General features: G+C 38.3%; 1 protein-coding gene across 1 annotated transcript; it reads left to right on the forward strand.

Annotated features, from left to right (window-relative positions):
• The first annotated feature begins 1,469 nt into the window (after nucleotides 1-1,469).
• On the forward strand, nucleotides 1,470-13,947 carry LOC306865521 (serine/threonine-protein phosphatase PP1-gamma catalytic subunit B-like). The gene is made up of 7 exons (XM_079410176.1): nucleotides 1,470-1,975; nucleotides 7,723-7,854; nucleotides 7,981-8,211; nucleotides 8,320-8,424; nucleotides 9,692-9,915; nucleotides 10,008-10,142; nucleotides 11,452-13,947. Exons 1-7 carry the CDS (start codon nucleotides 1,921-1,923, stop codon nucleotides 11,563-11,565), a joined length of 996 nt encoding a protein of 331 aa, XP_079266302.1. The 5' UTR covers nucleotides 1,470-1,920; the 3' UTR covers nucleotides 11,566-13,947.
• Nucleotides 13,948-15,271: the final 1,324 nt, after the last annotated feature.

Raw genomic sequence — 15,271 nt, forward strand, 5'->3', positions numbered from 1 at the left:
CAACTCATAAAACACTTTCTAAATGTCCACTCAAAAAAAAATCAAATATGTTGAATGATTTTCTCATTAAATTTAGTCTAAAATTTTTTTTTTTATTTAGTGCAACTTACCTGACGTGTGAACTTGGCGGCGCTGTGCACGTGCAGAATGATCTCGGTGTTGGCTGGATTTGTTTTTATTAGTTTAGTCAGCATTTAGCATTCTGAATGTTGAAAATAACCACTCATTTAAAGAAATAGAAGCCAACAAAACCTAATAACCAGCTGCTGTGATGTCTGTTCATCAAGAACAAAAGGAAAAAGAGGAAATCAATAACTTTTATAGTTTTAAGGATTCATCTGTTTTTAGTTTAGAATTTAGTGTTTGATAACTTTATTCAATTTCTGTATATTTCTGCTGAGGGGCACAGGTAGATAAATATGACATTTATTATAATGGGTTTATGTGAAGATTGTTTTAAGTTAACTTAAATTAGAAGTGATTTTTAAAGTCTAATAAATGTTAAAATTGATAGCTCTTAATTATAATGTAAAGTTGAATGGCTAGTTAATGGTTAAATATTAGGGGGAAACATTTTTATAGGGAAATCAGTGATACTGGCCTTCAGTAAGAAATAAAAATAAAGATGCCATTAAACAAATATTTAAAATATAATGTGTTTATGTTGTTTGTACATTAATTTGAAGATTGAATGTGAAATTATTGCAATATAAAAGTATATTTAAAAGCTTTAATGTTAGGTGGGATTAATCGCGATTAATTTCAGAAAAATGTGCGATTAATTAGTTATTTTTTTTAATCGATTGACAGCACTATTTTCACCCTCAGTTTCTGTGCAAATGTGTGTGTATGCAGTCCATTTTAGCTGAAAATTGCGGCCCATTTTAGCTTAACCATCCATTTCTACCTAAAATTACCCTTTTCACAAAAAAACAAAGCTTCTTTTTTAAATTAAACTTTTTTTTCATTTGAAAGAGCATGTCAAAACATTGTTCATAAACCTTTGCCAAATGAAACCTAGACTGAAACTGACCAGTATTAATTAAATTAAAAGTATTAATTTGAACCTTACAGTAATATCGCGCATATGTGTGTTTGTAATGGGGAAACTCTCAAGAACAGGAGGTGCGGTGTCCAGTACCGTCTATAGAGGACGCTGGTGTGTTAGAAAATTATACTGTAGGTAGGGAACAAAACCTGTCATCAAACGGTTAATGTTAATGACAACGTGAGCGCCTCGATATAATAATGTGGCCTTATTTATCATAATGCTTTAGTCCCTAAACCTAAAGTGCATTATAAGCGCCAGCAATGTCAACATCCCCTCTCCTTTTTTACCTCATTGACGTCATTACTTTACAACTCGGGGGCGGAGCTTTGGAAAGGAGATGTGTGTGAACACTAGCCAATCAGCGACCACAACCTCAGTTCAAATGTGAGATGTAAGCCAATCATCTCCCTGCATTTACAAGCGGAGGCGGGTCCTGTCAACCTCCGTTGATTTCGCTCTTCAACAACACGGTCTTTTTTAAAGTTCCGTAGACGATGAGAGAAAGGGGGTTGTGAGGAGACGGAAAATAGGGACGGTTTGAATATCTTTGATGCTCGTGGGGCATAAAGAGAATCAAAATAAGATTCGAAGGGGTATATCTGGGAGTTTTTGTATCATATTAACCATTTCCTGGTGTTTAAATACGGGTAACGTTAGGCAATAGCTAGCGCCATCAGGCTAACGGCGTTAGCAGCTAGCGATCAACCAAACGACAAAGGAAATATAGCCAGTAAATCCACATTTCCATAACGATATCTTTTCTACGCTTTGCTTAGTCGGATTGGGGCCTTAATTTTTGACCAATCAACAAGATAGCAGAAAACGGCAGACTCGACCTGTTTGAATAAACCCAACAAAAATCCACTAAAATGGCGGAGCCGGACAAATTAAACATTGACTCCATAATACAGCGCCTCCTGGAAGGTGAGAACCTCTTTGCACATCTTTTAATTATTAACTGTTGTTCTGTAACGAAATACGTAAGACCAACAAATACTTGTATATATGTGTCTGTATTGTATATGTGTCGTGTTATAGAATAATTGTAAGCATATTTGTGTCCTGATAAAGCCGGGGGAAGTGGAGCGAATTAGCAGTTGCTAGCCAACCAGTCTACACTAATTTACTAAAACTCTGCCCGGAAGTTTTATAGCCAGAATCTCATAGATATCATTACAGAAATCGATATAGCTGACAATTGCATGCTCTCTCTTTTTTTTCTCTGTCCATATCTCTCATTATTTTATGGTTATGAGCAGAAATTAGGCCAGTATTTCATTCAGTGACTACTGATGTGCTTTAAGTGATTTACATTTCTGTCTCTGTCCAGTTCACATTTGCTGTTTGGATACCTTCCTTTTTAGCATTGGAAGTCCTGTGTCTCATTAAAATCGGCAGCAATAGGATTACTCTAACTAATGAGGATGTAGTTAGTGGAGGTGCAGTATCAAGTGATCTTCACAATAGAGGCCCTCAAAACATGGCATAAACCGTGAAAGACGTGATTATTTTCAATGTAGCTGAGGAGAGTCTGTATTTAAATGGTCTGTGCATAAAATAAAAATGTAGTGATTTGCAGTTATTCTGGTAGTAAATGCTTTATCCCTTTTATAGGATTTCCCGAGAGGCCTGCTTGTTGTATGGTAGATGATGATTACTGGGTTTGGTTTTATTGCCTGTTTAGGGACTTAATTGCAAATAATTAATTGCGTAGTTCTGTAGACATGGTCTATCCAGGCTATTTACAGAGTAATATCATGTTAGATGGTGCCACAGAGTTAAATCGTTTTTGGAAGCCAATCACTCGAGTTCTTCAAGAAGAGACATTTTTTTTTCTGTAATATGATTTACAATTCGAAGTTGATTTCTACTAAGTGGAGGTATACTATTTGCAGATACTAAATATTAAATATACTGAACAGTTGTTTTATAAACGCTTAACGTTTGGAAAAAGTATGTAGCCTCAAGACATTGGAATGAGGTTTTTACATATAGTCCCTAGAAATGTCTTTTGTACTTATTGATGCCTACGGAGGGTAAACATTGCGAAGCCTAAGCAAGCAGTTGATCAAATATCTGAATCGCATCAAACATGTGTGTTGCATAACATGAATGATTTAGGCCTTCCAAATTATGTACCATCTTTCCAGCTGTTTCCGTAGCAAAGGAAGTTGTGCATAAGGTCATAAGCAGGCCCACACGGCATTGTATTTTCCACAGAATTTACCGTTCATAAAATTTATACAAATCTCCAGCTCGTGTATTATCTTAATAAATATTTTTGGTTCGGTTTAACAGATTTTATTATACGTTAATCCATTTCACAAAATTACATGCATTTACAAATTCTATGTGGGCCTGATGTGAGGTCTGATGCTCGTGGGTCATTTAAGTTGCTGAACATAATTTAGACTTTATTTACTTGGCAAGAATCTGAATGTCTTTTTCTCAGTATTTTTCATATGTGAGAAAAGGCAAAAGAAACACACACACACACACTATTTAAATCTAGTCACAAAGACCTACAAAGAAAACAGATTTCCACATACACCAGACCTTTTACCTTTTGGATTTAGGTCCTGTTGGCTGCATGGCTGTGTAAACCTATTTTTTTCTGCAAATTGCAGTAAAAAAAATAAACAAGCCTGATAATAGTTGTATTTATATCTCCTTATGTAGTCCTGCTGTCCTTTTTTCCCTTAGAGCTTGATGCCTCCGTCCAAAGTACTGATTCTCCTGAGGATTTTATTTTTATTTGATGGCTGCTTTTCAAATCACACGGATATCGATATTATGTAGATATTTGTGCTTATTTTGTCTTTGACTTTTAAGGTGGGGAAAAAGTGCATTGCTCTGACCTTGCAGGGGTGGTCAATCTCTGCATGCAGGCAGGTTGCACTCAAGACAATTGCAGTACAGTGAACGAATCAGAATCTGAGTGTTATCATATTTACCAAAGTTTTCTTGTGTACATGGGTTACTGTGCCTGCAGGTTGGAAATAATTACAAGAAGTTACATAAGTTAATCCCCACCTTAAATGAACAGAGCGGTGCCTCTTCTGACAGGCAGTACCCTTTTTATTTATCCAGATCCCAACATCTGTTCTGCGGAATGTTTTAGAGATTCCAGCTTTTAAGTCTAGAACCTTTCGGTTCATGCTGTTCTGTACTGCCACGCTGTTGTGCCTGAAGCCTCATGGCCAACCAACGGAAAATCAATTGTACTGATTTCAGGTGGCGTGGAGGAAACTTTTGCGCACAGACCGTTGCCTTTTTTTTTTTTTTTTTATATGCTGTTTGCTGTGTTTGCCCAGCATCTGCTATCGTTTGTCATTATGTTGGGGTGTCACATAAATAAGTTTTCTTCTCCTCAGATTGTCCCTTTATCTTATTGCCTTCATTGGATTTAAGTGTGGAGGGTATCACCTCTGAGTACCTGAAGCGGTTGAGGCAAAACACATGGATGTCCGTGTGACGAGCATGTGCGTGCCAAACCGATTAAGCACTGGACTGTTGGCATGACATTTCATGCATTTCCCCATAGCATGATACCGCTAAATGCACACTTGTAGTTAAATGTAATTGATTGCCTTTGTGTTCTCTGCACTGCTTTCTCTTTGATAAGAAACTTAACACACCTACTAGCTACAGGTCGAGAGGTTTATTTGATTGTTTATTAACCAAGTACTCCCCCATTTTTGCGGGTGGTTGAACTGTTCCCTGTACTACCTTTTATTTATACTTATTTATGGAATTTAGCACACCTAACTTCGCACACCTACTGGTTATCTTTTGAGTGGTTTATTTGCTTGTTTGTCATAGGTCCTGTGTTGGGTCTAAGCTCTCTGATGCTTATTGGCCCCGTGAATAACTTTAGAGCAAGAGCTGTTAGGGCATTAGCCGGCCTTAATCTGGGTTTAAAGTGACGAGCGGCAGGATCCTATTTATACCCACTTTTCACTGAGCCGATGGGCTTCCGGTCACTGTCCAGGCCCTCAGATCACTCATCTGCTGCCTGAGACTGTAAAGGCCTTCTTTCAAGTGACCCCACCTAAATGTTAGGCTGGTGTGCGTCATCTGATTTAAGTCCTCAATTAAAACGAAGCTGTGGTTTTTAACGTCAGTTATCAGCTACCAAAAATGCGAAGTGGTTGTTTCACAATATGGAAGTCAAAGTCTGGTTTATTGTCTATCCTTTACAGGGCAAGGCAAAAAGTGAAATGTAGCTTCCCAGGTGACTTGGATGCAAACATAGACTGTTCGTGACAGCGCAGTAGCAACCAAACAATTATCCATTATCATCATTGTGCACAAACAATAAACCAGAGGCAAGATAAATATAGAGCTTATCTACAAATAAGCAGCACGGTATGGAATTCAAACGCACTATTTAATTCAGCTCTACGTACATTAAAGGAAAAGCAACAATACTTTCCATCAACATTTACAATACAAAATAAGTCTTTCTGCAGGATTATCAGTATTGTATATAGATTCAGTGCCTGAGGGCCGTCACATGCATATTTCCATGCATGCTCATGTAATAGTTGCACTACTATTAAAAAGTTTAAGTTAATAGTAGTAAAAAAAAAAATGTTTTGGAAAAACACAAACAAGAAAAACCCCTCATGGTCACCATTGCTGTTTTTGATTAAATACAGTAAAATAAATACTATTGAAATTTAAGTAACATTTTACTATTTTAATATCTTTTTTTATAGATTTTTTTGTTTTGTTTTTAAATTCTATCTTTTATTCTGGTGATGGCAAAGATCAATTTTTACCAGTCATTATCGCAGATGAATCGCCTTTGGTGAACGCGATACTGTGTAGCTTGTCAGTGAACTACGGCTCTGTGTATTAAATGCCGCTCCATTTGAAAGCAGGTGATGGAGATTTGCCACTAATCACGGAACCGTGATTAGTGATGAGATGCACATGATCATCGGGCTCGATATATTGCCCAGCCCTAATGGAAAGTTGAAAAGAACAGCATTTATTTGAAATGGGTGTCATTTTGTAACATTATTAATGTCTTTACTATTGCTTTCGGACAATTTAATGCATCCTTGCTGAATAAAAGTGAATTTCTTTAAAATCTAATTGGCCCCACACTTTTGAATGGTAGCGTACATGCATGAATGGGCAAATGTATAATTTGATAATTTCCTTCCTTGGTGAATAGTGATTTGCTATAATTTAAGTCTCAATGTTTATTAATGTCACATTTTAATCGGATGTTCATTACTATATTATTAATATGTAAAAAATATACTAGTTGTTGCTTGCGCATTGAACATTGATATTGAGAATTATGATGTAACGCATGACAAACTGATTACATATGTTTTTCACTGTCAAGGACAGCTGCGCAAATGTGTATTCAGGGTGGATGAACATGGAGTCAGCCAGCTGCTTCTCTCTGTGGACCTTAACGTTAATTGAGACATCATCTGTGCTGATGATTTAAATTGGTAGAGATGGCTGGATGCAAAGAAGCATGTTTTGTTTTCCAGCATTTGGCCTGCACCGTGAAACTATTTTGGCAGTCGCATTGTTCAGTTTGTTTGAAGTGGGCATTGTTTTGTCATAACATTTTTTTTCAGTGTCGACAATTTGTGTCCTTGGTTAATCTGTGTGAAACCTCATGCTTTATACATTTATTTAGTGGTGTAGGCTGGTTGGATCGATTTTGTGAATGTGCACAAATAAGCCATCTCTCAAATCCTTGCATAACTGCCTGATTATGTGAGTCACCGGGATACGCTCAGTACTATAATTCTTGCCTGAAGCCAGCCATGTGAAATGTATATTTAAAACCCAGCAACCTTGAATACAACTGCAGGGCTGCCTCTGGGTCTTTTATCTTTCCTTTCCGAACATCCCATACACGGATACGCCAATTCTGATGCATGGCCAGTGTGACCTCAGAGACGTCATTTACAGCCCTGTCCAAAGAGACTGCAATATTTCTCCTCTCCAGATACATCCTCTGCTCTTTCTTTCATCCGCTGCTGCCAGCTAAACCCCCTGAACAGCGTGTCATGCAGCCAGTCTAAAAGGGCATGTTTGAATAATACCGCAGGTCTGTGTTGTGTGAGATGACAGTCTGTTTAGACCCTGCAAGCCTTCTCTGTCATAGCACAGCAGCAAATCTCTCTGGAGCTTAACTTGTATTTTTTGTTAAGAGACTGCAAGGATAAATGCAGAATCTGTTGACCTATGTTTGGTTGTTTTGTCATGAATATTTGATTCTATCTGAAGGTCAGTTGCACATGATCTTCAAAACTGAGCAGAGAGGAGAGCTCTTTAAACTGTATTGTGACTGTATTGTGGTTGTTAAAAGCCATGTGTGGCGGTTGTGTTAGTGTGCATTTGACAAATGCTAAGGAATGCTTAAACAACCTGCTAAATCCTGTAAATACCTTTTTTGAAGTGCACACTTGAGCAGAGACGCATGATGTGGAGTTTAAGTGCACTGATGTCTGTGCGTCACTAGTCTGTACATCCCATCACTTCAGAGAGCCTCTTGAGTCGAGTTTATCATCCTCCAGATCTTCCTCCTAGTTTTTAAAGCACTTATTGGGTCTAATCTGGCACATTTGCTTTTTTGTTTGGCTTATTTCCTGCTTTTCTCATTTTGTCCCTTCTGTTTGTCTGTGTTTTTCCAGTTAAAGGCTCCAGGCCAGGCAAGAACGTACAGCTGACAGAGAGCGAAATCCGTGGCCTCTGTCTCAAATCTCGGGAAATTTTCCTCAGCCAGCCAATTCTGCTGGAGCTGGAAGCACCACTCAAGATCTGCGGTGAGTATGTTTGTCCTACAGGCTTCCCACCTTCATAGAAACCTGGAAGAAAAAGGAATTCATGTTTTCATGAATTAATTTGTGGAGCTTCCTCTATTAAACAAAATTGTTCTGTTGTCTCTGCAGGTGACGTTCATGGTCAGTACTATGACCTCCTTCGTCTCTTTGAGTATGGCGGCTTTCCTCCTGAGAGCAACTATTTGTTCCTGGGGGACTATGTGGACAGAGGGAAACAGTCTCTAGAGACCATCTGCCTCCTGTTGGCCTACAAAGTCAAATATCCTGAAAACTTCTTCCTGCTGCGTGGCAACCATGAGTGCGCCTCTATCAACCGTATATATGGTTTCTATGATGAGTGTGAGTAGAATTTGATCTCTTACAACTACATTACCACTAATGACACCTTTCCATATGCAGATTTCATAGTTTTGAATGTTAATAAGCTGGTTTTTCCTATCTCTTCAGGTAAGCGACGGTATAACATTAAGCTGTGGAAGACTTTCACAGACTGTTTCAACTGTTTACCTGTGGCTGCCATTGTAGATGAAAAGATCTTCTGTTGCCATGGAGGTAAGTGCAGACAGAGGTCTTTTGTCCCCATGGCAATTTTTTGTTCTGTCATAAATCCTCTATTGACTTTGCAGTTTCCCTGGAGAAGTTCAAATATAGCTGTTCATAGCCATATTACTGGGAGACCATAAAGTTTGGTTGATTTGATTGGCACAAACTCAGGGGCACACCAGGGGATTTACTTAACGGGGTTTAGGATACACTTAATTTTAACTGCAGTGTGGTTTTGCAGAAGACGTGGGAGTAATCTACTCTGGAAATGAAGTGTAATTGTTTTTTTTTGTTTTTTTTTGGTGACACAATCATCATATCCTTAAATAATTGCTCTGCTTCGTGAATGAATGGACCGCTGTAAACATAAAAGCCCATATGGAGTGATCATATAAAGTGAAGTGACATACTGCCAAGTATGGTGACCCATACTCTGAATTCGTGCTCTGCATTTAACCCATCCAACGTGCACACACACAGCAGTGATCACACACACACCGTGAACATACACCCGGAGCAGTGGGCAGCCATTTATGCTGCAGCGCCCGGGGAGCAGTTGGGGGTTCGGTGCCTTGCTCAAGGGCACCTCAGTCGTGGTATAAAGATGCTGAGGTTATTTTTATTGCTTCAAGCAGCTTAAATGTGAGGTGTTCACTAGAACGGTTTATGTCTTGAATGCATGTGTGGTGGAAACGACACAAAACCAGCATTTCCTGCAATGCATATCCGCCACAGCAAAAGAAATCATTGTAGTTTTGAATGTGCAGTCTGAATTGAATTGAGTTGCCTTTACTGTTTGCACTCAAAAACAATGCAGGAAATGCAGTATGACTAGTCTGATTCACCAAAAAAAAAAACTTATTTTAAGAGATCCCATAAATTTAACATTTGACTTGCTTATTGAACCACGAGAATTCACTTTCAGACATGTATTGCAGCAAGAAATATTAATGCTATTTTTACATTAAATTTCACTACATTTTTGTAATCTTTATTATAATACATTTTAAAACTTAATAGTAAATTTTTTTTAAGGATTTCTGCAGACAACATTAAGTCATTACATTTATCTTTCTCACCACTTCATGCTGATGAAAGATTGTGTCATTATTACATTTTTTTTCATCTTGTTAGTAATGATGTTCTGTTTACAGATTTAGTGCCATTTCTTGTGCTGTTTCGCTGCCCACTGCGTCTGGATGCTGCTTGGCAAATTATTTTTAAGTTGCTCCCTAGAAGTGCACTGTGAAATATAATGAATTGTTTTCCGCTCCAGGCCTCTCTCCAGACCTGCAGACAATGGAGCAGGTGCGGCGTGTCATGCGGCCCACGGATGTACCTGACCAGGGGCTGCTGTGTGACCTGCTTTGGGCCGACCCAGACAAAGACGTGCTGGGTTGGGGAGAGAATGACCGTGGTGTGTCCTTCACCTTCGGTGCAGACGTTGTGGCCAAATTCCTTCACAAACATGACATGGACCTAATATGCAGGGCACATCAGGTTAGTTTATGCTCTGCGGTGGTAGGAATGTTTCCATAAAGCATTGCAGCGTTAAAAGACTCAACAAAATGTGACGTTATCTTCTTGTGCAGGTGGTGGAGGACGGTTATGAGTTTTTCGCGAAGAGACAGTTAGTCACCCTGTTCTCCGCTCCTAACTACTGTGGCGAGTTTGATAACGCCGGGGCCATGATGAGTGTGGATGAGACACTCATGTGTTCCTTCCAGGTAAGAGAAGAGCTGTCATTTTCCTCCCTCTCTTTTTCCTTTGCCTGATTACAAGGCTTTCCAGTTTCTCTGCAAATGCATAAAGTATACTTACTTGTAATAGGTCTGGCCAACTTCCTCTGTAGATTTGCATTAGATCATCTTTTGAAGGTTATTTTATACTGTGACTCTACAGTTCTGTTTCAAAAAGTTAGTGCACTGCCTACAGATGCTTTTTACTCTCAGTACAAATCTTAAAAAAGCTTGGCTCCTTAATCATGCTGCCAAGTAAGATACCTCATTCTAAATGTGCAGTAATACATCAGTCAAAAAAGCTCTGTCCATTGTCAATGTTGTAAAAAGGTTTTTAATCAATTTAATTTTGTAATTTCAGGAAAATCTTTACTTTCTATTTTTAATTCAAAATTATAATTTTATAGACCAACTTGGACCTGTTGAGAAATCTGTATGGGGAAATAATTTGGCTATTACCCTTGATTACATTTCAAAAGAATTGGATTTTGTCTGTGAAAATTAGCCAAACAATGGTTTAAAAAAAACCTTGCTGTGTAAGAAACCCCATAACATACTGCAGTAAAATCAGGGGGGGTTTGTTTTGGTAGCACTTAACTAAAAGCCTTTATATATAATGCATTAAAAGTAGTTTGTGTATTAATTATGCCTTGTAATGCACCTTAACGCATTGTAGAATCTCACAAATAATTGTAACAGCAATTAATGCATTATAACACTTATAAAGTCATTATTACCCTATGCTTTTTAAATTCGCTTATAATTATTTACGACAAGATCATTTTATACCCTTTAATAGCCCTTTATATTGCATTACACAAAGCTTTAAGTAAAGTGTTACCTTTTTTGTGATATTTAAATTAGTTGAATTTTAAATGATCCAATTCTATAAAGTGTTTGAGTTTTTAAAAAATACCCAATATTAGTTTGTTTAAACTTATTGAATTTAACACATTCATCAGTTTCAAATTAGCATATGTTGCTGTCACTTGTGAGTGTTCTTAGAAGGCAGCTCAGTATTGCTAATGTTAAACCGTATTGAAATCAGTTGTTAGTCAAGTCTTCCGGACAGAGTTTTTGCCTATGTGGAGTGTTTTTAAAATGGTCAGTTGTTAGGGTTACATGACAGCTAGGATGGTCCCTGTGCAAGTAGCTCAGTTGATTTTGAAATGGAGCTTCTGCATTGCTCACAGAATGTATTGAAGTGCTCTCTCTCTGTGGGCGGACATGTCTATATTTGGAAGTGTGTTTGCTGTTGTCCGCCATTGCTTACTCTCATACTCTGTGTTTCTCTCAGATCCTTAAGCCAGCTGATAAGAAGCTGTACTACGGTGGAGGAGGTGGAATGGGCTCAGGGCGTCCAGTCACCCCGCCACGAAATTCAGCCAAGGGTGGAAAAGCCAAGAAATAACACCCGCTGGATGGCCCCTCCACCCCCAACGTCCTCTCTCCCGAAATTCCCTGTTGTGACCCCACTCTTTCTCTACCTCCTTTCTTTCTTTCCATCTCCAAACAGCTGTAAAGCAAAACAGTACCCAGGGTTGAAGTCCTTTTCTTTCTTTCTTTTTTTTTTTTTCCTCATGTAACTTTACAAATGTGTGTTTATATATGAGACTGCGTGTGTGGGCGTCGGTTATGTTTGTTACGCTCATGTTCGTTTTTCCACCCATCCTTCCCTCCACCGCTCATCGCCCCCATCTCTCCACCTGTCTCTCTGTCAGGGAGCCTCTGTGTAAACGCCCTGCCAGGCTCGGGGAAAGATTGAGACAGACAGAGGGGTCACAAGGGGGTGGGTCGAGAGGTGCGGGTAAAGCCCCCCTCACCGTTTATGTCCCTGCATTTCAAACACAGAACTTGCAGATCTTGCATTAGTTAGAGAGCCAGTCTGAGTGAAATGTGATACATGTATACACACACACACACACATGCAGGGAGAATGGATGTGCAGAGAAAGCGTGAGGTAGAGAGAGACTGTCACAGGTGCATCATTTCCATTTAGAGATCCAGTGATTTAAAACAATCATGTTGGAACTTTTTCCTTTTTTTTAGATGGATCACAACAAAAGCTTTGAAATTCTTTGCTTACTATGTGTTTTTTTTAGTGTCTTTTTTGAAAGACAATTATCAATAAAGAGAACTTTATTTAAACAACCTGTACTATCTATCTTACTGTGTCCAGTTCTCCCAAGATACGACTTTCTTCCTCAGGTGTTTACTGTTGTCAATCTGTCCTGTTCTCGCTTTTGTTTTCTATTTTGACTGAAGAGGACTGAATGTAGTCTTTCAGGGTTGACCAAAGTTGACATTTGCTGAGAAGGACTGAGATTGTGCACCTAATCATTTTCTGTTTGTCTCCAACTTGCTTGCTGTCCCTTTCTCTCCGTGTGCTTCCTCTCAACTCGTCCTTCCCTTTGCCTTCCAGTCATGCTTTTCCATTAGCCTTTTTAATTACTTAACCATGATTACTCTTATCTGTCCTATTGGTCCCCCCCAACGGTTTTTAGCATTGAGCGTCGCACCCAGCTCCAGATCTTGCTTTGCCAGCTCAACTTGTCCCTTTCCTCTAGAGATCTGTTGTCCTTTTCATTCCCCTCCGTCCATTTCAAACGGTGTGTTTTGAATTGCCAGGCAGGATTTAAAGTTTGATCCATTTAAATCTCAGAGGAATTGCTACTGTAATTAGGATTTAAGAATTCTTCTGCTTGCCACACAAGCTCCAATCACTGGTGCCAGCAGATGGCGCATTTCACAAAACTCTGATTCACTTTTTAGACTTTAATCTGTTTGTAAGGTATAAGAATACTGCAAAGCAATACACTAGTGTCCTCTGCTGGCTCAAAGACACACTGAGGTCCCGTAGTGCCCTGCTTTATATGTTCTGAGATTAATATTTTTGTCATTTAAGGCAGAGTAGTGATATCCAAAATGGTTTAAATCAAGCAGTTCATTCTTTAATTTTTGTAGCTTAATGTCTTTTAAAACTTTTGACAGATAATATTATTCTATATGGTGACCTAGTTTTGGGGCATTTATGCTTTAGATGCTCAGAACGACATCCCATAATTGAGGTCTTCAGGTCAAGGTGTGTCTGTCTTTGTAACATTTCTGGTCAGTATAGGAGACTAGCACTGAAAAATCAGAGTAATGAGTGTAGTGACTGCATTCCTACACAATATTGCTTTCTTGCATCAGAACTACTTGTCATACAGAACATAACGGTGGCAACAAAACATGAGAAATCTATGCCATTGCTCATCTGGCATCTGATTGTCAGTCTATCATAAATTAAATCTATCATAAATGCCATAATATCACCTTTTTTTCGATAGATCTTGTATATGTTTTGGGGGGATTTTTAACGGTGTATGTGCAATTAAAAAAAAAAAAAGTTTGTACTTAATTTGGTTGATGGCCGTTCTATTATCTCTGATCTCCTCAGCAAGGCTATATTTGTGCACATCATATTTGCTTTACAGCAACACTGAGATTAAGACTTTATTAGTAGTAGAGTTGTTGTTTATCAATATATAATTGTACTTTTATTTGTTTTACTGACAGAGCAGGCTATTTAGATGATGTGATTTTCTTCTTTCTCTTATAAAGCAATCAGGGATGTTTTTCCTTAATGCACTGTAGTATATTATTTCAACTGTATCACAATGAGAAACAAACCGATTTTTTTTTTTTTTTAATGGTTTTAAGATTTTTCTTTTTTTTTTCCAGTGCAATTTGATTTCCAATGATAAATCTTGTTTCTCAGCTACCAGAAACAAAAATAAAACAGTGTATTTGTATTGGTTGTCTCAATATTCATTGTATATTTTTAATAACCGAGTATCTTAATGTATTATGAGAAAGATTTTTCACTTTTGAGTAGGGTGTCTTTTAGTAAACTATATTAGACGAATTGAAGAGAGAAATCTTTTTTCAACTTGTATAGTGTAAAGATTAATTATTAAATACAACAACACCTACCTTCAAGCATAATTTCCAGGCCTGGAAAGGATTTCCAATGGGAAAGGCTTTGGAAGTGTATTCGATATTTATATCGTTTTTTTTTTTTTTTTTTTTTTTTATAGTTTATTCATACATGGGCTAAAATAATTAGAAATGCTAATTTGCTTTGAAAATCTTGAATATTTTAAATGAAAACTGAAACTCAAATAACATACAAAAGATTTAAAGCCAATCCATACTGCTTTTGAACAATTTTCAACGCAACAAACAGAACAACGATATTTAAATATTACATTTAACCTGTTAACCCGCATCGGCCCGCGGGCGGGCCGGAAGGGCGTGGTCGGGCGTGGTCGGACTTTTTATTACCTTTGTTTTAGAACAATATTCAATCAATTATCATTAACTATATATCATTTGAAAGCTAAAACACTCAAGATTAACGATGTGAGCTTGTTTTTGAAATCAATACACCAGAGAGGAAAGGGTTAACAGAAATGCTGAAAGACCGGCCATTTAAAATGAACAAAGCGAACCGCAGTACTCACGTTTGATCGCCAATAGCGCTGGTCAGCTCAGACTTTTCCAAGACACACCAGCATACATTTCAAGAGAAGGGTCCACTCTTCAAAATGCATCCACTTTTTAATCAAAAACAACGAAAAAATAGGGGAAAACACGATAGATCCTCCTTTGTTTACATAAGCGATTCGAGTTATAGTTATCGATAGCGTCCATTTTCCAATAAATATCGATTATAATTCGTATTCCAGCTTTGAAACGCCATCTATTTCCAGCAGAATCGTCTCTTCCGAGTAAGAATAGCCCTCCCTCGTCTCTCTCCTTCAATCGCAGGAGCTGTTATAACCCGGGACAGTAAGCGCGTCCGTGAATGGGTCAGCGAGGTGTCAATCCGGACACATCACAATAGGGGTGTTTGAACCCAGCCAATGCCTCGCCAGCACAGTTTTGATGGATGGAAGTGTTAGCCAACCACAAGGACGTTTAAAGTGATTGACAGTTTGAATAGTTTACGTAAGATTGTTTAGAGAATAGCTCGGCGTATTGTCCGTGTGTTTTCGTGCGCTCTCGGGTTACGCATGAAGCGTACAGATAATGGCGTCGCAGCGCTACACAGACTGGCTATCAGCGAACAGATG

The sequence above is a fragment of the Barbus barbus genome (genome assembly GCF_936440315.1).
Source record: "Barbus barbus genome assembly, chromosome: 4".
NCBI classification, from domain to species: domain Eukaryota; kingdom Metazoa; phylum Chordata; class Actinopteri; order Cypriniformes; family Cyprinidae; genus Barbus; species Barbus barbus.